The sequence below is a fragment of the Anomaloglossus baeobatrachus genome, chromosome 4 (genome assembly GCF_048569485.1).
Source record: "Anomaloglossus baeobatrachus isolate aAnoBae1 chromosome 4, aAnoBae1.hap1, whole genome shotgun sequence".
NCBI classification, from domain to species: Eukaryota; Metazoa; Chordata; class Amphibia; order Anura; family Aromobatidae; genus Anomaloglossus; species Anomaloglossus baeobatrachus.
The window spans coordinates 596,610,270-596,637,253 of NC_134356.1; the positions used below are offsets into that span (position 1 = coordinate 596,610,270).

Here is a 26,984-nt window from a genome sequence, read left to right on the forward strand (position 1 = left end):
CGCCAGATTTTGTCGTATTTCTGTCAACCTGTCCTCCACCGCTGGCACCGAAACCGCAACCGGTGACCTAGGCAAAATAGTCGGATGGTAACCCAGGTTAGCAAAAAAGGGCGTTACCTTAGTGGAGCTGCTCTGAGTGTTGTTGTAGGAGAACTCCGCCAACGGAAGCATCTTCAACCAATCGTCTTGGAGATGGCTGACATAACAGCGAAGGTATTGTTCCAGGGTTTGATTCGTCCGTTCGGTTTGTCCATTTGTCTGAGGATGGTATGCAGAAGACAGACAGACATCAATCTGGAGTGCCGTACAAAACCCCTTCCAGAATCTAGACGTGAACTGCACGCCCCGGTCGGAGATGATCTCGTCTGGTACCCCATGCAATCGGAATACGTTCTGGACAACCAAATCCACTGTCTCTGCGGCTGAGGGAAGACCGGTACACGGAATGAAGTGAGCAGCTTTAGTCAATCGATCCACCACCACTAAAATGGTATTATGCCCGCCTGAGACTGGCAACTCCACAATAAAATCCATGGAGATAGACCCCCAAGGGCGAGATGGCACGGGTAACGGTTGGAGGAGTCCCGTAGGAGCCACACGAGGGACCTTGCACCGGGCACAAACCACACATGAGTGGACATAGTCCTTCACGTCCTTTAAACAGGTAGGCCACCAGAAAAACCGGCTCAGAAATTCCTGCGTCTTCTGTACCCCCCTATGACCGGCCAACACGGAGTCATGAACCAACTTGAGAACCCGAAGTCTTACGGCCTCCGGGACATAAATGCGTCGTTCTCTCAACCACACACCATTCCGAAGAACAAGAGTGACATCATTCGGAGGGGCGGCAAGAAATACATCACCATCATAGGCCAGCTTGATGTCCTTCCACAAGTCCTGGTCCTGGAGTACTCCAACGAAATTGGCATCTGATAACACGGTCTGAGACGGGGTTCCAGGCACGGAGTCCACGGCATGGATTCGGGACAAGGCATCGGCTTTCCCATTACGTGAACCTGGACGGTATGTAACGACAAAATTGAATTGGTTAAGAAATAGACTCCAACGGGCTTGCCGTGGAGATAGGCACCTGGCAGACTTAAGAAATTCCAGATTACGATGATCTGTGAGTACTATCACTTGCTGCGCGGCTCCCTGTAAGTGGTGTCTCCATTCCTTGAAAGCGGCAATAATCGCCAATAATTCCTTATCCGCATTGTCGTAGTTCCTTTCCGCAGGGGACAACCTGCGGGAAAAGAAGGCACACGGATGCAGGAGACTCTTGTCCCCGGTCCTTTGAGAAAGAATGGCCCCTAATGCGTAGTCGGAAGCGTCGACCTCCACGATGAAGGGAAGTGCGGGATTCGGATGCACTAGTATGGGTGCTGAGGTAAAACATCCCTTGAGACGATGGAACGCTTCCTGAGCCTGGGCGGACCATACAAACTTCTGTCCTTTCTTAGTCAACAGAGTGATGGGACGAACAATCTCTGAAAAGTTACGGATAAAGCGTCGGTAAAAGTTGGCAAAACCGACAAAGCGTTGTACCTCTTTGATGTTTCCCGGTTCCGGCCAGTCTAGAATGGCTTGTATCTTGCTAGACTCCATGTTCAGCCCCTGAGGAGAGATGACATAACCTAAGAACTGTATTTGTGAGCAGTGGAACTCACATTTCTCCAGTTTAATGTACAGGTGGTTTTCCCTCAGCCGGGTAAGTACGGTCTTGACGTGCTCCTGGTGTTCCTGGAGAGAATCAGAAAAGATTAGAATATCATCCAGATAGATCACCATGAACTGGTCCATGATATCCCTAAAAATGTCATTAACTAGATGTTGAAATGCCGCAGGAGCGTTACAAAGTCCAAAAGGCATCACTAAATACTCAAAATGTCCGTACCGACATCGGAACGCGGTCTTCCACTCGTCTCCGGGACGTATACGAAGCAGATTATATGCCCCACGGAGGTCCAATTTGGTGAATATCTTTGCCTGTTGGACTCTCTCCAATAGCTCCGGAATCAACGGTAACGGATACCGGTTCCGGATGGTTATTTTATTCAGTTCCCGGTAGTCAATACAGGGTCTCAGAGTCCCCTCCTTCTTTTTCACAAAAAAGATGGGTGCCCCTGCGGGCGAGGTAGACGGGCGAATAAATCCCTTGGCCAGGCTTTCATCGATATACTCCTTTAGGGCTTCTAGCTCAGGTGCCGCCAACGGGTAAACATGACCAAACGGGATTTCTGCCCCTGGGAGTAAGTCTATGGGGCAATCATACGGTCTATGCGGAGGAAGCCGATCGGCCTTTCTTTTGTCGCATATGTCAGCGAAGTCACGATAAACCGGGGGTAAAACGGGTACCTGTACCGTGCCTTCTGCATGTGGTGTTACCGGAACCGGAACAGTTGGACAAATGGCCGGACCACTCTGCGGTGGGAAGGATATCTCCTTAGTTTCCCAATCGATGACCGGATTTGTAGACCGTAGCCACGGAATACCTAAAATAATCGGAAAATGTGGAGAAGAGATCATCATGAAAATAAGAGTCTCCTGCTGACCTGGTTTCATCACGCATTCTAGCGGTACTGTTTCCCGATCCACTGGTCCAGATGTTAACGGAGATCCGTCTACCGTCTCCATGGTAACCGGTGAGGATCTTTGCTGAGTCCGGATACCGTGTTTACTGGCAAAAGAAAAGTCCATGAAATTTCCCCCTGCCCCAGAGTCTATCATTGCAGAGGTAGGAATTAGCTGTCCCTCCCAACGGATCTGAATGGGGAGTGAACAATGGGTATATTTCCCTTCTGAGTCCTTCAGTGAGGTAGACCTTACAGTCAAGGGAAATACCGCATCCAAGTGTCCACTTGCCTCAGAGATGTCAGACTCTGCGTCCGTGTTGTCACACTCTGCCATGGCTGCCAATACCTTATTTGGGCGATTCGGACGTTTCGGGCAGTCGATTAAGAAATGGTCCGATTGACCGCAGTAGAAACACAAACGCTCACGGAGCCGGTGTTCACGACGTTCGTTGGTCTCTCGCCTTTGCAGAGAGTCCACTTGCATAGGAACGTCCTCGGCCTCCCGTGGCGTCCTGAAAGCAGGTTCTCTGGAAGGAAACGTATTATTATTTATACGGTTTATAGCTGCCCATTTTTCCTGTCTACGTTCCGTCAAACGGGTATCTATGCGCACACAGTGCTGGAGAAACAGGTCAAAATCCCCTGGGGATTCGGAACGTGCTAACTCGTCCTTGATGGTACCGGACAAACCCTTTCTGAAAACGGACAATAATGCATTGTTTCCCCAGTCGGTGTCTACCACTAACCTCCTGAACTCAGTGGCGTATTCAATGACAGAGCGCTTTCCTTGACGTAAGGAAAGGAGAGCAGATTCAGCGGTAGCACGGCGATTCGGATCATCAAACATCTGCGCCATTGCGTTCAGAAAGTCATCTAGGTGATTTAAACGGATGTCCCGATTCTCTATCATAGGATTAGCCCAAGCCAGTGCTCGTGAGGTTAATAACATGATGATACATAACACCTTTGACCGGTGAGAACGATAATAATCAGCATGTACATCGAAAAATAGTATACATTGGTTAATAAATCCACGGAACTGACTACGATCACCATTGAAACGGAATGGAGGTAACCTAGGCATACCGGCAGCTGGTACGGACGTAGTGGGGACGGCTTCCTGAGCCTCCACTCTGACTTGCAAATCCTGTATAGCCGGACCCAGTACCTGGTGATCATGGCCCAGCTGTGCCTCCACATCTCTAAGCTTAGTCTGCACCACCTCCATCTCCTGCTGCAGGGAGTTAATCATGGAGAACAGCTGATCTACTCGTGTCTCAGTCATTGCCCCAGCGAAATCCTCTTATGGCCTGAGTATAATGTAATACTTATTCTATGTTCTGAGGATTTCGATAGCTTAGGGCAATGACAATCAGAGACGAGTTCCGGGTACAAGATGTTTATAGTATGTAACCACGGTAGATATAGAACAAACACAACAACACAAATACACATACAATACTTTCCAGAATAGACGCGGAGGGGATTCCCGGGGCCACGCACCGGACTCCCCCAGGGAGACCACCAGAGCGAACCCCCTAGACAGGGACTGTCCGGCAATCTACCCCGGAAGGCCTAAATGCGCAGCAGCCGGGATAAGGAGCAAGCGGTAAAGTCAATGAGTGTCCGTACGGGAATGTTTGTCCAGAATGGTTACGAACCCAAAGAGAACCAGGCGGAGTGCTGACCGAAGATGGTAAACGGAATCCGGGCGCAGCCTTGAAGAGCCGGGTACAGTCCAGAGTCAATCGGTAGGTGGTTTTTTAGGGGAATCCAGAGGTAATCAGGAATAAGCAGCAACACAGCAGGAGCACACAGCAGGCAGTATACTCAGGCATTGGACTGGACTTAGAGGCGGCCTTTTAAGCAGCTGGACAGGAAGTAGGGCAACAGAACGGTAACCTCCATGTTAACCGAGGGCAAGGGCAGTCAAAGAGAACTGGAAAACCTGGAAACCTGACAGTAGCTCTACCTTCCGGCTAGCGACAGTCCCACTGGTCTTCGCCAAGGTCAGGGCAGCAGTAGTCACAGTCCTGCACTCTCAGGGTCACTCTGTGATCCCATATTTAGACGATCTACTTGTCAAGGCACTCTCTTAGGAAACATGCCGACACTGCCCGAACGTTGCGCTGGAGACTCTCTAGAGTTTTGGGTGGATCATCAACTTTTTGAAGTCAGATCCGACCCCGACCCTATCGCTAACATATCTAGGCATGGAGTTTCATACTCTCTCAGCGATAGTGAAGCTTCCGCTAGACAAACAGCATTCACTACGGGCTGCAATCTCTTCTTTAAGAACCAGTCGCACACATTGAGACGCCTCATGCACTTCCTACGTACGATGGTAGCAATGGAGGCAGTTCTTTTCGCGCAGTTTCATCTGCGTCCACTACAATGTGACATTCTCCGCCAATGGGACGGGGAGTCGACCTCCCTCAACAGAGTCGTCTTTCTTTCTCAGGCGGCCAAGGAATCTCTACGGTGGTGGCTTCTTCCCACCTCATGGTCAAAAAGAAGGTCCTTCCTATCCCCATCCTGGGCGATAGTTACGACAGACGCGAGTCTATCAGGGTGGGGAGCAGTTTTTCTCCACCACAGCGCTCAGGGTACGTGGACTCAGCAAGAGTCCACCCTTCAGATCAATGTTCTTGAACACAGAGCAGTGTATCTTGCCCTACAAACCTTCCAACAGCAGCTGGACAGCAAGCAAATCCGACTTCAGTCGGACAACTCCACAGCGGTGGCATACATCAACCACCAAGGAAGAACGCGCAACCGGCAAGCCTTCCAGGAAGTCCGGCAGGTTCTGATGTGGGTGGAAGACACGGCATCCACCATATCCACAGTTCACATCCCAGGCGTGGAAAACTAGGAAGCTGACTTCCTAAGTCACCGGGGTGTGGCCGAAAGGGTATGGTCTCTTCACCCGGACGGGTTTCGGGAGATCTGGCGTCGCTGACAGAGGCCGGACGTCGATCTAATGGCGTCACGGCACAACAACAACTGTGCCAGCTTCATGGCACGGTTTCACAATCACGAGCTCTGGCGGCAGACGCCTTAGTTCAGCATTGGTCGCAGTTCCAGCTACCTTATGTGCCACCTCTGGCATTGTTGCCCAGAGTGCTGCGCTAGATCAGGACCGACTGCGGCCGCGCCATCCTCGTCGCTACAGATTGGCCGAGGATGTTGTGGTTCCCGGTTCTGTGGTGCCTCACGGTAGGCTAACCGGGGGCACTACCAGACCAATCAGACTGGCTGTCTCAAGGGCCATTCTTCCATTTGAATTCTACGGCCCTCAACCTGATGGTGTGGCATTGAGTCCTGGAACCTAGTGTCGTCAGGATTACCTCAGGACGTGGTTGCCACCATGAGACAGGCTAGCATACCAACGTCCGCCAAGATTGACCACAGGACGTGGAAGATATTCTTATCTCGGTGCTCGGCGCAGGGTGTTTCTCCCTGGCCGGTTGCATCGTCTATGTTTCCTTCCTTCCTGCAATCTAGGTTGGAAAAAGGGTTGTCGCTCAGTTCCCTTTAGGGACAAGTCTCAGCGCTATCTGTATTTTTTCAGAAACGACTTCCTCAGGTACGCACGTTCCTACGGGGAGTTTGTCGTCTCAGCACTCCGTACAAGCGGCCGTTAGAGCCCTGGGATCTGAACAAGGTTCTAATTGCTCTCCAGATGCCGCCTTTCGAGCCTTTGAAAGAGGTCTCCCTTCCCGCTTTTCTCGGGAAGTGGCCTTCTAGTAACGGTCTCGTCTCCTAGGAGAGTTTCCGAGCTAGCAACGCTCTCATACAAATCTCCCTTCCTGGTCCTTCACCAGGACAGGGTAGTTCTGCGTCCGATTCCGGAATTTCTCCCTAAGGTGGTATCCCACTTTCATATCACTCAGGATATCACCTCACCTTCTTTGTGTCCTCGTCCAGTCCATCAATTTCAGAAGGATTTGCATCTGTTGGTTCTGGTGAGAGCACTCAGGTTCTACTTCCCGCATGGCGCTCCTGCGCCACCCGGATGCACTCTTTGTCCTTGTCGCTGGTCGGCGTAAACAGTCGCAAGCTTCTGAATCCACCCTGGCTCGGGGGATCGAGGAACCAATTCTTGAAACCTACAGTTCTACTGGGCTTCTGGTTCTCTCAAGGCTGAAGGCCCATTCTACCAGAGCCGTGGGTGCATCCTGGGCATTACGGCACCAGGCTACGGCTCAGCAGGTGTGTCAGGCACCTACCTGATTGAGTCTGCATACTTTTACCAAGCATTTTCAGGTGCATACCTACGCTTCGGCAGACGCCAGCCTAGGTAGATAAGTCCTTCAGGCGGCGATTGCCCACCTGTAGGAAAGGGCTGTTTGACGGCCCTATCACGAGGTATTCTTTTACCCACCCAGGGACTGCTTTTGGACGTCCCAATTGTCTGGGTCTCCCAATTAGGAGCGAAAAAGAAGGGAATTTTGTTTACTTACCGTAAATTCCTTTTCTTCTAGCTCCAATTGGGAGACCCAGCACCCGCCCTGTTTTCTCGGGGTTTTTCTGTTTTTTCGGGTACACATGTTGTTCATGTGGTATGGTTCAGTTCTCCGATGTTTCCTCGGATTGAATTGGTCTTTAAACCAGTTATTGGCTTTCCTCCTTCTTGCTTTGGCACTAAAACTGGTGAGCCAGTGATCCCACTGGGGGTGTATAGCCAGAAGGGGAGGGGCCTTACACTTTTAAGTGTAATACTTTGTGTGGCCTCCGGAGGCAATAGCTATACACCCAATTGTCTGGGTCTCCCAATTGGAGCTAGAAGAAAAGGAATTTACGGTAAGTAAACAAAATTCCCTTCTTTTTTGTAAAATTGCTTTCTTTATGGGTAAGTGTACGTCCTGTGAGTGTAATTTATATTATTTTTTTTTTATTCTTTTTAATAAAAAAAAAAAGGTGCAATGTGCTGTGAAAATCTGCAACATAAATTGACTTACTGCACAATTAAAATCTACAAAGTAGGTCTGTTTCGGTTTGGATCTTGCACAGTTTTTATTTTATTTATTTATTTTATTTTTGTGTGTGGATACGTTTTATTAAATTCGTATCCATTTTTCTGCTGCTGTAACATGACAATCTGCAGTCTCCCCCAGTACCAGCACAGGAGGTAGATTTGTCAGCTGCAAATTTGGCTACCTTTTGCTGTACATCTGCAAAAAAAAAAAAATGTTGCATTTGTTGCAAGCTGAATTCCATTTTTAGATTTTTTTATTTTTTTTTTCTTGCCATTTGTAAAATAATTAGACTTTTGTATGCAAATAGGCGTACACGTCCTTTGTGTCACAGATTGTGCATAATTTCCCAAATGGCGAAAATGTCAGTAGCTAAGTCCCCTTTTCTGGCAGGTGATGCTTATCTAAACTGGTATTAACCCCTTCATTAACAAGGACATACATATACCATTTTTTACGCTTTATAAAACGCACACCAAATTTGGAGAAAAAAAAGGTTCATAAAAATATAATATATATATATATATATATATATATATATATATATATATATATATATATATATATATATATATATATATATATATATATATATATATATATATATATATATATATATATATATATAGTCCGTATTTATAATTCTGTAATGTTTTACCTGGGAGGGAGGGCCGGCAGCGGAGCGGGGGTCACAGGAGGCAAGGTCTGTAGTGGAGCACGGTGATGCTGCGACTGGTACCGAGGGGGGCGCAGAGTGGTACTGTGGGTACTGCTTTGTGCCAGGGCTGTGGATGTGGCTCTGCTCTGTGCGGCGGGTGGTGCGTAACGGGCTATTCTGAAGATGTCGGCGGTGAGGGCTTCTTAAAATAATGGCAACCAGAGTCAGCACACGCACAGATTAGGGCTTGAGCCAAGAGCTCCATCTGCGCACACGCCGACTCTAGGAGCCATTATTTGAAGAAGCCCTCACCGCCGACATCTTCAGAATGGCCCGTTACTCACCGCCCAACACACAGAGCAGCGCAGTGCCAGCAGTACACCGAATAGCCTTGCCCCTACCCTCTTTGACACCTTTTCACCACCCCCCCGGTAAACTGCATTCAGATTTTAAGACTCACCCCCTCATTTTTCACCCAAATTTTTGGGAGGAAAAGTGTGTTTTTATAATCTGAAATATGCGGTACATCTTTGGCCGTGTGCTTTTTAATGCGGGCTGATGTGGCGAGCCTGCATTTTTCCCCGCACATGTCTGGTGATCTGATCAGCAAACTGGCTTCGCTCTGACCCCTAAGGAAACTAATAAAATCAATAAAAAATTTTTTAAAAAAATTGATTTCTAAAATCTATATAAACCCCTAAAAGTTCAAATCACACCCTCCCCTTTTTGCCCCATTGAAAATTAAAAAAAAAATAATAATAATAAAAACACATTTGGTATCGCCGTGTTCAGATAATGCCCGATCTATCAAATCAATTAATCTGGTTCGTAAACTGCATAGTCAGAGGAAAAAAAACAACAATTTACGTTTTGTTTTTTTTTTGGTTGCTGCAACATTACATTAAAATGCATTAACATTAACAGGTTATCAAAACCTCGCATCTATCAAAACGTTGTACAATTAAAAGCGGCAAATTAAGCGCAAGAAATAAGCGTCGCTGAGACCCAGATCCCAAAAAATGACATTATGGTTTGATGCCAGGTCAGTTTTACCATATAGTGAACTTAGGCTAGTTTCACACATCCGGCTTTTCACTGGTTTACCGGATTTGGCGGACTCCAGTACAGTGTGATACAGTACAATGGCAGCGCGGCAACCTCCGGGTCACATGCTCTGGTCACATGACAGCATGTGACCGGACCTTGTTGCGCTGCCAGTGTACTGTATCACACTGTACTGGAGTGCGCCGCATCTGGCGAAAAGCCGGATGTGTGAAACTAGCCTTAGTAAAGAAATTGTGCAATTGCACTTTTTTTTGCAATTTTCTTATTTTTCAGTACAATATGGGGAAGAATGAATGGTGGTGTTTAAACCAACAGCTCGCCCCGCAATAAACAAGCCATTATATGGCTGTATTGACAGAAAGATTAAAAAGTTATGGCTCATGGAAGAAGGGAGGAAAAAATGAAAACAGAAAATTGCCGAAGGGTTAAGAGGGGTCTTTCTATGTTTTACAGTTGTAGCTGGAGTTGAGCGAGTACCTAACTATTCGTACTCGCTATACTGATAACGAGTACTGTCTAACACTTGTGGATTCATTCCGAATAGCGTGGGCAATGCAAGTCAATGGGGAAAACTCACAATGTAAGGAGTTACCCAAATGCTGCACTATTCGTGCGATTAGCAAATAGTGCAGCATTCGGGTTACTCCTTACATTGTGAGTTTTCCCATATATATGTGTGTGCATGTATGTATAATGTATAATATATATATTATAGTGTGTGTGTGTGTGTATACGGTATATGTGTATATATATATGTATATGTATATATAATACAATTATATATAATATATGAGAGAGATTAATATATATATTAATGTATGTGGTCTGGGCTTTAAGGAGGGTGGCTGCTTTTACAAGACTCCGCATTAGGCGATTAGGGTGGCGTTTATGCTGGGGGACCCGAGCTGTCCATGTATCGCGTTGTTTGCCACCATAGACACATCCGCCACGTAAGGCCACATTTCCTGTGGGGGCCGCTGCAGGGGGACATGTTTATTTTAGCAGAAGACAATTGCTCCAATCATCTGATCATTATCCATTTGCAGAAGTTGTTGTGTACCGATACTCTAGGTAGAAGCCTTGCACCGTGTCAGTGGGTGGTTTTTGTCTCCATACGTCTTGTGTTGTACTTTCTAGTATTAGTCATTTTCTGTATAAGCCGCTTGTATTATAAGCGTTTCCTCAGCACTAGCACTTGGTATCTGTGCCGGCCGGGGTCCTCTCAGCCGGTCTTTTTCCGGTAGTCACTTCTTGCCGTCTTAATTCCCTTTTATTTACTGCTTCTAAACTTGGATAGCTGTCAACTCTGCGGGGGATTAACAGGTCCTATCTGTGGTGGATTAATACATTAATCCTTTGCTCTCTGCAAGTGCTACAGGCTTGGATCAGCTTTCTGCTGCCTGGTATGTGATACTGCCATAAATTCTGACTCTGAGGACTCCTTTCCTACTGACTCTAGATGGGCCGATTTTCCGGCCTCCCTATTTTTCGTTGACTTGATTAGATATGTGGGGAGTAAAGAGCCTTCACTAGCACTAACCGTACACCTTGATGGTGTGTTGTAGCATTCATACGACTATGTGTAAGGTGCTACAGGCCTAGTGTGTCAACATCATGTGCCTAACTCCTATAATCAGCTGGTTTCCATTCTTGGGATTCATATGAATAATGGGTGACAGCTGACTGCTCTCCATGAGCAAATATTTACTCCACTAATGCCATCATGGGTTAGGCTCATTTCTCCAAAACAGGCGTTTTCTGTTTTTTGTTTTTTCTTCCATTAGACACAATGCAAATTTTCCCCCGTAGCGACACCACCTTGTAGGGTGTAGCATTGAATATTTCCATCTGGCCTCCAAGCTTGTCCTCCTCCTATAGGCCGACCATTAGCATGAGCCAAGAGCTGCGCTGTGACGAGGGGATGGAATGTCCTTCAGGGGATCTTTTTATAATTTTAACTCCTTTTTGCCCCTAGTGATTTAGTTAGTTCACATACTTTATTTAATGGTACTGTGTGTTTCTGCACACCATGCCGTCAGCTGTACCTGGCTGTCGTACACATGTTGGATGTGCCTAATTCATAAAGAGTTCTACGCCTTAGTGATTTTAGGCGCATCTTACCAGTGCCTCCACTAAAGATGTCAGGGACTGGTGTACACTTTTTGCGAAATTTACTGATAGGTAATGTCTAGGGATCAGTGAATAGTAATCATTCGGTTTATTTTTAATAAATCCCAAAGTACTATTTTGGTATTCGTGACGATTAACTATAACAAATAATTAATGACCTTGTGGATGTGGTTGAGATTAAATTGTCACTTTGCTGACGACACCAAACTATGTTTGGAGAAAAAAGAACAAAAGAGTCTTTAAAGTGCAAAATTCATTACAAATTTATTAGGGTAAAGTGACACATGATTTTGTTTAAAATATAACAAAATTAAAAACCAAGACCAAACCAGGCAAAGTATAGCTACCGCACCATTTCATAACATGTACAACACATCACATAGTAACTGGTCAATTTGTAGGTGGGACGTTCAAGACCTATAGCTATTGCATTAAAGTATCTCTTTCACATAGTGTGATTTAAGGCAATCCATAGTCGGTCCACATGATCACAAATTTCATACCCACAAGGTGATGATATGAGGTAAGGGCGGCAATGCCATAGTAACAATGTCACCGACTGGTCTTAGGAAGCAAGGACCTCACACAAACCCAACGTACATTTTGAATGGAATCTTTTCAGATCTTCATCAGGGGACGAGGTGCTGTGGTTTTGTCCCGCCAAACGATGGGTTTAAATGGGCGCCACTGATGTCCGCAGATGCGCAGATCCACCCGGCGAGTCTCTCGGGCTGACCTGCCGTTACGTCATGTCGCGCATGCGTGGGAGCAAGAAAGCGTCCCCATGGCCCCCACGCATGTGCGCCAGCTTATAGACAGCAAGACAAAACAATCACTGATCTCGGGGAGACCAGCCAGAGAAAACACTGTCAGCAGCCAGTGAGGGCGCTCAACACGGTGAAATCCTAGGTGTATTGCCCTCTAGGAAGTATGCAAATCAAAAAGGGCCTTGGAGCCTCTGTTAGGAGTCTCGACACGGAAAATAGCCAGATATCCCTCCGGGAAGGACCTAGCCAAGGAGTGGCTCTTTTTAGGAGACTTCCATAACCACCATATTAAGTGGCCCTTTTAGTCAGTATCCAGCTCTTGACAAGTTTAAAGATATGGCAAGGAAAATACCAAGGCCATTGACTAAAAGGGCCCCTTAATATGGTGGTTATGGTGGTCTCCTAAAAAGCCATTCCTTGGCTAGGTCCTTCTCAGAGGGATATCTGGCTATTTTCAGTGTTGAGACTCCTAACAGAGGCTCCACAGACCTTTTTGATTTGCAAGCTTATAGACAGCGGTAGTCAAGTCTTCAAGACACGCCATGGGATCCACGCATGCGCACAGGATGACCAGAGCGGACACAGCGATTCAATGCATATTACAAAGAGCATCTAACCCAACAGAGGCATCCATATTAAATAAGGTAAAAAACTTGATATGACAAACGGACAGTCCATGACATTCTCCAATCAGAAGTCTTCCTTAAATTTCCTTGATATCAAAAGATTGTATAGGTGCCTAAGTAGAGCAGAAGCACAAAGAAACACAAAATAATACCCAGCGTTATAAAGGACCAAAATAGATTTAAAAATTAAAAAAACATAAAAAAAACAAGGAAGGCAGTGGTCATTCAGACATGGACTTATATCATCAATAAAGAATAAAACGAAAGTGTGTCTATGCCCTGCAAGATTATGCCAACTGGTCACTACAGGAATAGGGCATAACTAATGGACTTTTCCGTCCCTTAGGGACCAAGGTGTCTGGTGTCAGAATCCATTTCGCGTCACACTGCACCAATCGTTTTCTGAGGTCACCACCCCCTGATCCCCATATACAGTTAGGTCCAGAAATATTTGGACCGTGACACAAGTTTTGTTATTTTAGCTGTTTACAAAAACATGTTCAGAAATACAATTATATATATAATATGGGCTGAAAGTGCACACTCCCAGCTGCAATATGAGAGTTTTCACATCCAAATCGGAGAAAGGGTTTAGGAATCATAGCTCTGTAATGCATAGCCTCCTCTTTTTCAAGGGACCAAAAGTAATTGGACAAGGGACTCTAAGGGCTGCAATTAACTCTGAAGGCGTCTCCCTCGTTAACCTGTAATCAATGAAGTAGTTAAAAGGTCTGGGGTTGATTACAGGTGTGTGGTTTTGCATTTGGAAGCTGTTGCTGTGACCAGACAACATGCGGTCTAAGGAACTCTCAATTGAGGTGAAGCAGAACATCCTGAGGCTGAAAAAAAAGAAAAAATCCATCAGAGAGATAGCAGACATGCTTGGAGTAGCAAAATCAACAGTCGGGTACATTCTGAGAAAAAAGGAATTGACTGGTGAGCTTGGGAACTCAAAAAGGCCTGGGCGTCCACGGATGACAACAGTGGTGGATGATCGCCGCATACTTTGTTTGGTGAAGAAGAACCCGTTCACAACATCAACTGAAGTCCAGAACACTCTCAGTGAAGTAGGTGTATCTGTCTCTAAGTCAACAGTAAAGAGAAGACTCCATGAAAGTAAATACAAAGGGTTCACATCTAGATGCAAACCATTCATCAATTCCAAAAATAGACACGCCAGAGTTAAATTTACTGAAAAACAGCTCATGAAGCCAGCTCAGTTCTGGAAAAGTATTCTATGGACAGATGAGACCAAGATCAACCTTTACCAGAATGATGGGAAGAAAAAAGTTTGGAGAAGAAAGGGAACGGCACATGATCCAAGGCACACCACATCCTCTGTAAAACATGGTGGAGGCAACGTGATGGCATGGGCATGCATGGCTTTCATTGGCACTGGGTCACTTGTGTTTATTGATGACATAACAGCAGACAAGAATAGCCGGATGAATTCTGAAGTGTACCGGGAAATACTTTCAGCCCAGATTCAGCCAAATGCCGCAAAGTTGATCGGGCGGCGCTTCATAGTACAGATGGACAATGACCCCAAGCATACAGCCAAAGCTACCCAGGAGTTCATGAGTGCAAAAAAGTGGAACATTCTGCAATGGCCAAGTCAATCTCCAGATCTTAACCCTATTGAGCATGCATTTCACTTGCTCAAATCCAGACTTAAGACGGAAAGACCCACAAACAAGCAAGACCTGAAGGCTGCGGCTGTAAAGGCCTGGCAAAGCATTAAGAAGGAGGAAACCCAGCGTTTGGTGATGTCCATGGGTTCCAGACTTAAGGCAGTGATTGCCTCCAAAGGATTCGCAACAAAATATTGAAAATAAAAATTTTTGTTTTGGGTTTGGTTTATTTGTCCAATTACTTTTGACCTCCTAAAATGTGGAGTGTTTGTAAAGAAATGTGTACAATTCCTACAATTTCTATCAGATATTTTTGTTCAAACCTTCAAATTAAACGTTACAATCTGCACTTGAATTCTGTTGTAGAGGTTTCATTTCAAATCCAATGTGGTGGCATGCAGAGCCCAACTCGCGAAAATTGTGTCACTGTCCAAATATTTCTGGACCTAACTGTACATCTATAGCACCAATACCCCTAACTCTCAACTTGGAGGGGGGGTCACAGGAGTGGTGAGACTTAAAATGCCTGGGCAGGGTTTTCAAAAGGGTAATATCTATTACGGATCTGGTTGCTGCAATATCCCTCACATGCTCCCTGACCCTTATGTGGAGCTTGCGGGAAGTGAGGCCCACATAGATCAGGGAGCAAGTGCATGTGGCAAAGTACACCACATGTGTTGTACCACGTGATATATTGTTTGGTGTAATTCCTCTGGTCATCCGATGACTGAACAGATGTGCTGTGAAGGACATTGCTGCAAGCCAGACAATGTCCACAGGGGAAACACCCCTGTAAAGGACCCCGTGAACCAAATGGATTAACTCTCGGGGGGACATAGTGGCTTTTTACTAAATAATCCTTTCAATTTTTAGCCCTCCTAGATGTCATGAGTGGATTTTGTGTAAGGGTCTCTGCCAACGCAGGGTCTGTCAATAATGCTGACCAGGGTTTCTTTATGTCCCGCATTGTTTCCCATTCTTGATTAGAAGTTCCAACGAATCTTGCTTCCGAATAAAAAGGCTCCTGTTTTTGGGGTTATATGTAAGCAACTGTGCTCTAGGGTTTTTTTTTACTCTATGTATCCATACTGGATGCTTTTTGTTGCTTTATCCCCTAGCTTGGAAATGGCCCCAAAGATCAGCCGATTGTGCCTCAAAGCTGTTGTGGGACGAGCAGATCCGCCTCGTCCTCAAAAACTGTCCGGTTGGAATGACGCGACTAGTAGAAGGGTTGTGGGCAGGTGAGGCATGTAGCAATGCATAAACAGATGTGTCCTTACGTTACACGTCTGTTTAGACCGAAAATGGTAATTTGAATATCCAAGAAGTCGATCGTGCAATTGCTACTTTTTTTTTTTTTATAGGTCCATTTGATAAAATTCTTCAAATTCAATTGTCTCATGAACTGATCAAGCTATGTAGGACATTAAAAACTAGCCTTGATAGAACAATATTACAAAACGATCAGGATAAGATGTCAGAATGGGCAGATACTTGGCAATTGAGATTTAATATTGATAAATGTAAAGTACCGTATTTATCGGACCATAAGACGCACTTTTTTTCCTCCAAATTTGGGAGGAAAGTGTGGGGTGCGTCTTATGGTCTGAAGCTGCGGGGTAGGGAGCTGTGGGGAGTCAGCGCTATGCAGTCTGATCACAGGAGGCAGGGAGGGTCGCTGCTGCAGGATGCTGCAGAAACCACGTGTGCCCGCTGCTTAAAGTAAGTGAATATTCATTAGCTGCTCCCCGCCCACCTCTCTCTGCAGTCAGCGGGTGTGAGGAGCAGCTAATGAATACTTGTTTAATGTAAATAGCGGTCACACGTGGGAGCTCCAGACGCCGGCTTCCTGCAGCGGCTGGGGAGACTGTGTCCGCTGTGTAGGAGGCAGGAGCAGGGGGCCGCTGCAGTAATGTCTCGCCCGGAGGATGTGCAGATCACTGCAGTGTCCGGGCCAGAGCATGGCATACCTTCACAGCACAGCCACAGTCTCTGTGCTGAGGGCTCAAATTACTTTCACTTTGCTCCTGCTGCCTCTGCACTAGAAACAGTCTCCCGTAGCTGACAAGGACCTACAGTGATGTAATGCAGAGGGGTGGCCAGAACAGCACAGAACAGCACAGTGCCCGCCTCTTCATTACATCACTGCAGGTCCTCGAGCACATCAGTAAAAGTAAGGCAATAAATAATATAGTATATAAAGACATTACTGTACACCTGGATGGGGTTGGATCATATATATATTACACACACACACACACAGTATATAACTATATATGCGCACACACACACTAATTAATATATATATATATATATATATATATATATATATATATATATATATATATATATATATATATATATATATATATATATATATATATATATATATATATATATATATATATATATATATATATAATATATATATATATACACACACACACACACTATATACCTCTATATATGCACACAATATAACTATATATACACACACACACACCAGATTGGAGGATCACACATTTAATGATGGGGAACATACATATTCCACGATGGCGGCCATATATACCTGGAAGGTACCTAGAATGGGGGATATGAGGACAGAATTTGGGGATATTATTACCTCCGTAACACTGTCAGCAGTAAAATAGCAGTGTGTCATGACCACATTCTTTTACTTTCAATTTTATTTTTTTCTATTTTTTCCTCCTCTAAAACAAGGGTGCGTCTTATAGTCCGGTGCGTCTTATAGTCCGAAAAATACGGTAATGCACCTAGGATGGAGAAATCCTATAACTGCGTATACATTAAATGGAAGTAAGCTCGGGACTACAGAACAGGAGAAGGACTCTGAATATTGCTTCTCAGCTTATTTGTAATCAGAATACCAATGTCAAGCAGCAGCTACTAAAGGAAACAAGATTTTGGGGTGTATAAAAGATTAGATCTCGTGATCCCAACGTATTGTTACCCCTCTATAAATCACTTGTAAGGCCACATCTGGAATATGGGATCCAGTTTTGGGCTCCACATTTTAAAAAGGACATTCAGCAGCTACTCAGTTCAAAGGCGGGAAACTAGATGATTGCAAGGAATGAAAGGCCTCCCATATGATGAGAGGTTGAAAAAGATGGATGTGTTTAGCTTAGAAAAAAGACGTCTCAGAGGAGATCTCATTCATATGTATGGTCAATACAAAAGACTGGCACATGACTTATTCCTTCCAAAGATCAGGGGGCATACACTGCGAGTGGAAGAAAAGCGATTCCGACAGCTAAATAGGAAAGGGTTCTTTACAGTTAGAGCAGTCAGACTGTGGAATGCCCTACCACAAGAGGTAGTAATGGCAGATACTAGAACAGCTTTTAAAAAAGGGCTGGATGATTTCCTCAGTACACACAACATTGTTGGTTATAAGTGATTTAGTGACAAAATGTAGAATTGGTGGAGGAAGGTTGAACTAGATGGACTTGGGTCTTTTTTTCAACCTATGTAATGAACCAAATACTAGTTAATGGGGAGCCCATGCATTTTTCATGAAGATTTGCCAGAAAAATGTTCGGGAATATTACTTTTGGGATTCATTATGAACAATCCAAACATGAATAGTTACGATTTGCAGATCACTAGTAATATTTGTTTTTTCTTATTTTATTTTTGCCCAATTTTTGAACAAGTATAAAGTGCAGAAGATATGAACGATATCTGCTCGTCTTTACAGGTTATGCAGACAATGAGGTGTTTTTTTTTTTCTTTTCTGTATTTGTTGCCCTCACACACATTTACTCGCTATGGCAGATGTGGTTACCTGCCTATTTATAAGTGCTTATCCTTGGCAGTGAAATGCTATCCAATTGTAAAGGTGGATGACATGTCCCCAAATAGACATAAACAGATCAATAATTAAAGGTGCCTAGGGAGCCCATAAATACACTATATAAGGAATAGGAGAATGGAGCAATTTTTCTTTTTTTTTAAATTTGTAGTAGAGAAAAATATAGGTGAAATACTCGCTAAGTTATAGTACTACAATAATGCGAGATTCTTTATAACCTCACCTCCCTAGATGCGCTTAGGATAAAGGGATAGGAGATGGATAATAGGAAAAAGTGATGAGAATGGCTTTGGGGTTGTGGGTAGGGTAAAGTTTGAGTGAAGGATCTCAGGTGGGGTAAACATGAGTGGAGGCTTTGAGGTCTGAAATATGGAGGAGAGGCAAGAGAGTAGTAGAGCCTCTGAGATTGGTAAGAGATCAAGGGGAGGCTCTGGGAGGGATAGAGCTTGTCTGCATTAAATTGGCAAGAAAGGTGCCGTATGGGCTCTGGAGTGGGCAGGAGGGACGGAAGGGCCATCTTTCGGGCGGGAGGGAGGCCCGGCAGGGCCGTCTGTGGAGTGGGCGGGAGGGAGGCCCGGCAGGGCCGTCTGTGGAGTGGGCGGGAGGGAGGGACGGCAGGGCCATCTGTGGGGTGGGCGGGAGGGAGGGACGGACGGGAGGGCCGTCTGTGGGGTGGGCGGGAGGGAGGGACGGACGGGAGGGCCGTCTGTGGGGTGGGCGGGAGGGAGGGACGGACGGGAGGGCCGTCTGTGGGGTGGGCGGGAGGGAGCGACGGACGGGAGGGCCGTCTGTGGGGTGGGCGGGAGGGAGGGACGGACGGGAGGGCCGTCTGTGGGGTGGGCAGGAGGGAGGGAGGGACGGGAGGGCCGTCTGTGGGGTGGGCAGGAGGGAGGGAGGGACGGGAGGGCCGTCTGTGGGGTGGGCAGGAGGGAGGGAGGGACGGGAGGGCCGTCTGTGGGGTGCGCAGGAGGGAAGGAAGGACGGGAGGGCCGTCTGTGGAGTGGGCGGGAGGGAGGGACGGACGGGAAGGCAGTCTGTGGGGTGGGCGGGAGGGAGGGACGGGAGGGACGGGAGGGCCGTCTGTGGGGTGGGCAGGAGGGAGGGAGGGACGGGAGGGCCGTCTGTGGGGTGGGCGGGAGGGACGTCTGTGCAGTGGGAGGGAGGGAGGGACGGGAGGGCCGTCTGTGGAGTGGGCGGGAGGGACGGGAGGGCCGTCTGTGGAGTGGACGGGAGGGCAGTCTGTGGAGTGGGCGGGAGGGCAGTCTGTGGAGCGGGAGGGAGGGACGGGAGGGCAGTCTGTGAAGTGGGCGGGAGGGAGGGACGAGAGGGCCGTCTGTGGGGTGGACGGGAGGGCCGTCTGTGGGGTGGGCGGGAGGGCAGTCTGTGGAGCGGGAGGGAGGGACGGGAGGGCAGTCTGTGAAGTGGGCGGGAGGGAGGGACGGACGAGAGGGCCGTCTGTGGGGTGGACGAGAGGGCCGTCTGTGGGGTGGGCGGGAGGGCCGTCTGTGGGGTGGGCAGGAGGGAGGGAGGGACGGGAGGGCCGTCTGTGGAGCATAGAAACAAAGTACAAGTTCTTATGTGAGGATGGAGGGGAATAAAAAGAGAAGTAGATTCTTGGAGCTGAATGTAACAGTGAGGTAGTTATGATGTATGAGCTTAAAGGTATAATCTTGTAATATTTAATATTATGTGCCCTTGGTATTTTGTTTAGCCTTTTTTAATTTGTATAATCATAGTAAAATGACTCAACAGTGGTTATTAATGGAGCTTTACTTTTGTCATTAGATGCCTAATTACTTGCTCCTAAATGATTATAAATAACAATTAGTCTATTGGGGCTTTTGTCAATACGCTGGTTACAGAAAGCCCACGCTAATTGTGTCAGGTACCTGCTGAATGAGGTTATATTGTAGATCAAGACGCAGGTAAACTGCCTGTAATTATCCTGAATGGGGGCTGCATGGGGAGGGAACAGCGGGGTCACTACCAGGCATTGTAAAGCCAATGAAAAGGAATTAAAATAAAGGGAAATCAGGCAAGTCAATGACTTCTAAGTATTTTTCTAGACAAACAGTCTCTCTGGCGTTTTCATTGCCGTGAATACAAAAGTTCAGTATTAGTGTGTTTCTAGGAGTCTGCTGAAAAGGCCAAGTCTGCTATTAAGGATAGCGAAAACAACCAAGCAATACATAGAACGCGGGGAATTTTCAGCTATTAGTTGCCAGTGGTCGTCGGCTTTTTGAGATTCATAGACGTGTTTGGCACACACTCAGGTTGTGTGTGGGCTACTGACTGTGATTTCAGCTGTGTAGTTTTGGAATAAATGTGAGGAAAATGGGTGCAGCACGGAAGAAGAGCAGGGCAAGAAAATATGAAAAGGGGAAATCATGGATCAGTGGCCAGATAAAGAGCACGTAAGGCTTGTCCGACAGTGATAAGGATGGAAATGTACAAACGTGTAGCTGCAGCATGGTGAAGGAGTTTGTGCCAATAGTAATAGGGTTCCGATTCTCGAAATGAGGAAACAGTACAATGAGCAAGCGGAGGCCTCTGGAATAGGAGGCAAAGTTCTTTACCCTCTCATCAGGGGTGTACCGGTCATAGAGATCGCGACTGGGCTTGGCAGGGTTAGGGGCCCGGCAGAGAAGCAGCTGGCTTCTCTCAGTGAGAGAGGAGCTGCTTTTTCATCTTGGTAAATTACTGTGCTTGTAAAAGATTATTCCAATTTCTGTCATTTATGGGCGAGATGGGAATAACTGATTTTTAGGTTCCGGCCACCACAAGCAGGGTTACGAAAAAAGTCAAACATTGGGAGCAATGGAATTTGCTTAGCAAAGAAAGCTACCCGGTTGGAGTAATCTCCAGATTGCCGAAACAGCATAGCTTTCTGTGGTGATGTGTTTCCGAAACTCCAATTCATTTCTCGGGATGGTATGCAGATGGTATGAAGTACAGCTGTGCTCTGCTGTCTACATAACTAGTAACTGCTACTCCCGTTGCGTCCACCAAACCTTTTTCATACTGTCGTTACAGTATCAGTCTTCAGAGGAAGTGTTCACTCAACAACTTTTCATTATCTTCCTTCCACCATCATTACTACAGTTGGTCTATTCCTATTTGAGTGGATCTGTCAGCTGCTGCCATTACTTGGGTTATGAGGCGCAGTAGCTAAGCCATTGGTCTGAGATACATCCGACTCCTGTGCCTTTAGGCATTGTATGCTTTGGAGAAGCCCTACTTGGTAGAAGGACACTTAACTGGCTGAAGTCCTCATCAATCCGACGTAACTTTTATGCAGTTGTCTCAGTAATTGGCCTATTTAGACAAGCCAATGACCTGGGAACAAGTGTTTGTAGCATTCCCAATATCGACCCATATAAACAAAACTGGTTCAATGACTTTTAAGAGGGCTTAAAAATAATAATTATGGGTATCACATCACTCTGTGTCAGATTAATTAGGGCAGCATAACCTAATGACCTCGCTGATTGAATATCTCATGACAACTCCTGTGTGAGCGTCTTTCCTGGAGACCCTTTTTAATCTCCCCCATACTCTGGAACGCTCTACCTCAGCATATCAGACTCTCCTCTACCGTGGAAAGCTTCAAGAGGATCCTGAAGACCCATCTCTTCCAACAAGCCTACAACCTACAATAACCCTCAGTCCAGTACATCCCTGCACAGCCAGCTCTGTCTCCACCTATTGTACCATCACCCATTCCCTGTAGACTGTGAGCCCTCGCGGGCAGGGTCCTCTCTCCTCCTATACCAGTCTGTTTTTGTGTTATTGATGTACGTATACCCTCTTTCACTTGTAAAGCGCCATGGATTAAATAGTGCTATAATAATAAATAATAATAATCTCATCTGCTTTTCTCTGGAGTCACCTCGTTGGATGAATCCCAGACTCACTCCCTGATTTCCTGCTACTCTTGAACCTTCTTGGTCATTGTTTTTTTTTTTTTTTTCGGTAGTCCTGTCGTCGGCATTGCAGATTAATCTGCCGTAATCCACATTGTAAAACATAATCTTGTTAGGTTTTTGAATCATCCGCATTCCTATTCATTGACTAATTTCGAAGCTGCTTCTTATCATCCGCCATGGTGGTTTTACAAGGGCTCCACCAATGTAACTACTTGGTGGACACATTTTTACCTTCTTCTTGTAGTGCAGTCTGTTATAAATGTTTTCATGTCTTAATGAATAGTTAGATCTCATTTAGAGTACACATTTTTTTTTTTTCTTTTTTTGTTAAATTGTCTTAAGTGTTACTAATCGTGATGAATGAGTGCTAACCATGCTCAGGGGCTCGGTACTTGTAATGAGCAGTTGATGCTCGGATGGGCTCGACTTGTGTATAGTGTGTAAAGGGAGTCAATGGGGAATTCGAGCATTTGTCTGGGAGCTCTCGTGGAAAAATGCTTGAATTACCATTGACTTCCATTATACTCAGTACACAAGTTGAGCTCATCCGAGCGTCCACCTGAGCACGGTGGTGCTCAAAACTAGTTAAGTGTTCCGTGTGTGTGTGTGTGTGTGTGTGTGTGTGTGTGTGTGTGTGTGTGTTTGTATAAAACTGCCACTATAAAAATAAAAAAAAATCTTCCCGTCTTATTTGTAGAAATCTAAAACTTCTGGTGCTGCCAAACTTTGAAAACCTTGAGTTATGGCCACAAAAATAGAGAAAATACCGTATGCAGTATTTTACCGTTGGATTAATTTTACTGTCTAGAAGCTGAATAGATCTAATCCTTTAATACGATTCCTTCATGGATGTCAGTTGATCACACTTGTGGCAACTACTTTTCTGTTTTAAAATTGCCTTTCAATCCCTTTATTTTGCTGATATAATGCAGTGTTTTATTCTAGCTCCGTTACATTCCTACATATTTCTAGCTTCATTATGTGCTCCTGTGTAATGGGATCTCCAGTCTGACCACCAGTCCAATACTTGTTCTCCTGTGTAGACCCGAAATCAGTCTATTAGTTCATGTGTTCAACAGGATGAAATCCTCTCCTGTCAGATCTCTCCTGGCTGTTTTCATGCCCTCTCCTCATCTTGAGCCATCCGGTCCTTCAGTATGTCCTCTCATGCAATTAAAATATATAATTTTTGCCAGTAATATAACAAGTCCAATAGTTAGCTGCAGTAATAAACCTCCACTAAATCACACTGCTAATTTATATCTATGCTGTGCATAATCTCTAGTGTATTTCCATGAGATGTAGCTTTGCAACGCTTAGAGCTGATGGGAGGAAACTTATTACCAGCAGGAGGCAGGGAAAACAGGCTGAAGCTGAATCAAATAATGTACACGGAGATGGATACACTGCAACTTTACAACGCTAAGTGCTGATGGGGAGAAACTTATCACCAGCAGGAGGCAGGGATATGGGCTGGAACCTATCAAGTGTTAATCACAGAGCTAGGATACACTGCATGTAAGATGCATTTGTTCATATTCATCTTCTATACATCTGTTCTGGGCTTCTGCAGTAAATTATTCTTGGGTCAGTGTCTTGAGGCTGGTGGAAGACCACGTGCGAATGAAATATACAAGCAAGTTTTAAAGCTATATAATAATCTTTGCCAGGAAAAGCCTAAAAAGCTCTTAAGTGTTTTCATAGTAGGGACTTGTGCCCTTTCTAGGTATACTAATGTATCTATAGGAATTCTTCATCACTTCATGTCTGACAGGCAGCGTATTCTGCTTTTTCACACTTTTTTGAGTTTAGGAATTAATGCTGTGAATGACGTGGGGGACTTTTTTTTTTTGTTTTATATTATTCCAGTTCTCCATGTGAAACCAATGGGGATGAAATGCTACCTCTGTCACACATTAATATAAACATAAAAGGGCCACATAAGAAAGGTATTATTGGCAACAACTCAAGATATCAGTAAAACCGACAAATTTAAAGACTGTCTCATATTATAGCTAAGAAAGTACACCTTCCCCCGTACTGCAGTATGTGTAGATAGGATATTGAAAAATAGTTCATATTGATATGTTTATGTGGTCTCTTCTTGTGTGCTTGCAGGTGGAGAATATCCTACTACATGATCGTGGTCACTATGTGCTGTGTGACTTTGGGAGTGCAACAAATAAATGTCAGAATCCGCAAACCGAAGGTGTTTCTGCGGTGGAGGATGAGATTAAAAAGTAAGTATGGTCAAGACTGAAAGAGGAGGCTGAATGTAGCCTTGGGGCATAGTAATGGTACTATGAGAGTGAGTGCTGGAATCTAGATACTGTGAAGGGCGCAATCTCACGAATGCTGGTTTCGCGCATCCACTAACATGGACGTTGCTTCTTTGCAATACCTGGCCCGACCGACAGGTCTTCTGACCTTCATGAACTGCCTCACAGGTATATACAAGGGAGGTAGCTTTGGTAAGGAGATCAGGCCATGCGAGTGTGCGGTCTTTTGTTTCGTAGACTCATCAAACCGACCTTATTTTTTTAGTTTTAAGATGCATTTGCAGTGTTCGACGGCTTCCACCTCAGACGTATGCACAGGTCTCCATTCATCTAAACCCCTTTAATCTATCCTGTTATTGGGAAATGGGTGTATGTGATCGCTATACTATTGTACATAGCAATAAATACAAGTGGTCATTTGTTGGCAGGTTACAGCTATCATCAGAAGTCCAGTTAGCCATTTTTTATGTAAAAGTGCTGTATTTGAAGCTGGAGTCCTCAGAAAAGCCGGTCTTATTCAGCAGCTTGGATATGAGCGGGGCAGTTTCTGGGAATACAGCAGCTCTTTACTGATCTCTAACCAACTTTTCTTTGTCGCTCCATTGGGAGACCCAGACAAATGGGTGTATAGGCTATGCCTCCGGAGGCCGCACAAAGTATTACACTAAAAGTGTAAAGCCCCTCCCCTTCTGCCTATACACCCCCCGTGCTCCCACGGGCTCCTCAGTTTTTATGCTTTGTGCGAAGGAGGCAGACCTGCACACATAGCTCCATAGATTAGTCAGCAGCAGCTGCTGACTATGTCGGATGGAAGAAAAGTGGGCCCATATAGGGCCCCCAGCATGCTCCCTTCTCACCCCACTCTTGTCGGCGGTGTTGTTAAGGTTGAGGTATCCATTGCGGGTACGGAGGCTGGAGCCCACATGCTGTTTTCCTTCCCCATCCCCCTTAGGGCTCTGGGTGAAGTGGGATCCTATCGGTCTCCAGGCACTGAGACCGTGCTTCATCCACAACTCCTGAGGAGCCTGCTGGATAGGAGCCGGGTATCGTTCAGGGACATGGCCCTGCTACTTTAAGGTACTCTGTGTCCCCGTGGGGACCGCGCACAGCAACACTCCAGCATTGCTGGGTGTGCTAGTGCACCGGGGACCGCGTTTGTGCCATTATACACTGCAGCGTCGCTGAGTGTGGTTGTGTATGGGGACTACCGCGCTGACCGCCGCTGCCATTGTTTTTACTGATAATAAACTGTGGAGGAAAGAGGCGCAATAGGGTCTTACCCAAGTAACAATGGGAGAAAAAGGAGGGAGATACTACTCGCCTATAGGGGTTGTGAAAGTCACAACTCCTATAACAGCATGTATGTAGAAGGTCCAGAGTCACAGCAGCGGTCCCTCGGTTTTGGCAGATAACAGAGAGTAATAGGATGAGGGTTTCTAGGCCGCGCCAATGACTATCACATTAAACTGCTAGATTAATGTTGCTTTTTATTCCAATTACAGGTCTACGCGTTTCGGAAGGCACCCCTTCCTTCTTCAGGACCAGATGGCAAGAAAACCCCATCTGGTCTTGCCATCTGGTCCTGAAGAAGGAAGGGGTGCCTTCCGAAACGCGTAGACCTGTAATTGGAATAAAAAGCAACATTAATCTAGCAGTTTAATGTGATCGTCATTGGCGCGGCCTGGAAACCCTCATCCTATTACTCTGTTAATTGTTTTTACTGAGGCGCGGCTGGGACTGTTACTGCGCCGGGGACTCTGCGCCGGCCGCGCTTTTACGGCGGCCGCGCTTATAACTCGAGTCCCCGGCTTTTGGGCCTAGTCTCTTTCTCTTCCCGCCCCCAGCCCTGCCAGTCAGGGGAAGGGCGGGACGCTGTACAGCACGGCAGCACTGAGGGCTGGAGCATGCTTTGCATACTCCACCCCCCTCACTGTGCACAGTGAGGCACCAGCTCCCGCACTTTCTGGGTCACGCCCACGGCTCCCTCCTCTCCTCAGGACGCCGGCAGCCATTCCTGTCAGCTCCTAGGACGCTGCAGAGGGGAGACAAACGCTGGGGGACCCAGGCAGGCATTCTGGTGGCCACACAACCGCTTTAAGCGGGCGGTAAGCAGCACCTGAGGTGCTGGCCCCACTTGTGCAGAAGTGTGATTATAGTTTATATGTTTACAGGCTATACTTTACACTGTATGGTGCACAGTTGATTTCTGGCTATATACCCTGTTGTGTTGCTCAAAGGAGACAACAATATGGCGCCCACAAGAAGCAGGGGTGCCAAAACACAGGCTTACTATGCTGCCTGCGCCGCATGTACAACCTCGCTACCGGCAGGTTCCACTGACCCTCATTGTATGCACTGTTCGGCCCCTGTGGCACTTACTCAGCCGGAGCCTCTGCTAAGGGGAGCCCAGGGGGAACAACCAGCTAACACTGTCCAGGTGACAGGGACGGAGTTTGCAGTTTTCACTGACAGACTTTCTGAGACTATGGCTAAAATACTAGAAGCTTTGCAGTCC

The 26,984-nt window shown here is 46.1% G+C and overlaps 1 protein-coding gene across 6 annotated transcripts in view; it reads left to right on the forward strand.

Moving 5' to 3' along the window:
* AAK1 (AP2 associated kinase 1) overlaps window positions 1-26,984 on the forward strand; it is a 205,708-nt gene that overhangs the window by 65,083 nt on the left and 113,641 nt on the right. For all 6 annotated transcript variants that reach the window (XM_075346165.1, XM_075346164.1, XM_075346168.1 and 3 more), the window contains exon 5: window positions 24,309-24,430. In XM_075346165.1, coding sequence (XP_075202280.1) covers window positions 24,309-24,430 — 122 coding nt within the window. The remainder of the gene's footprint in view (window positions 1-24,308; window positions 24,431-26,984) is intronic.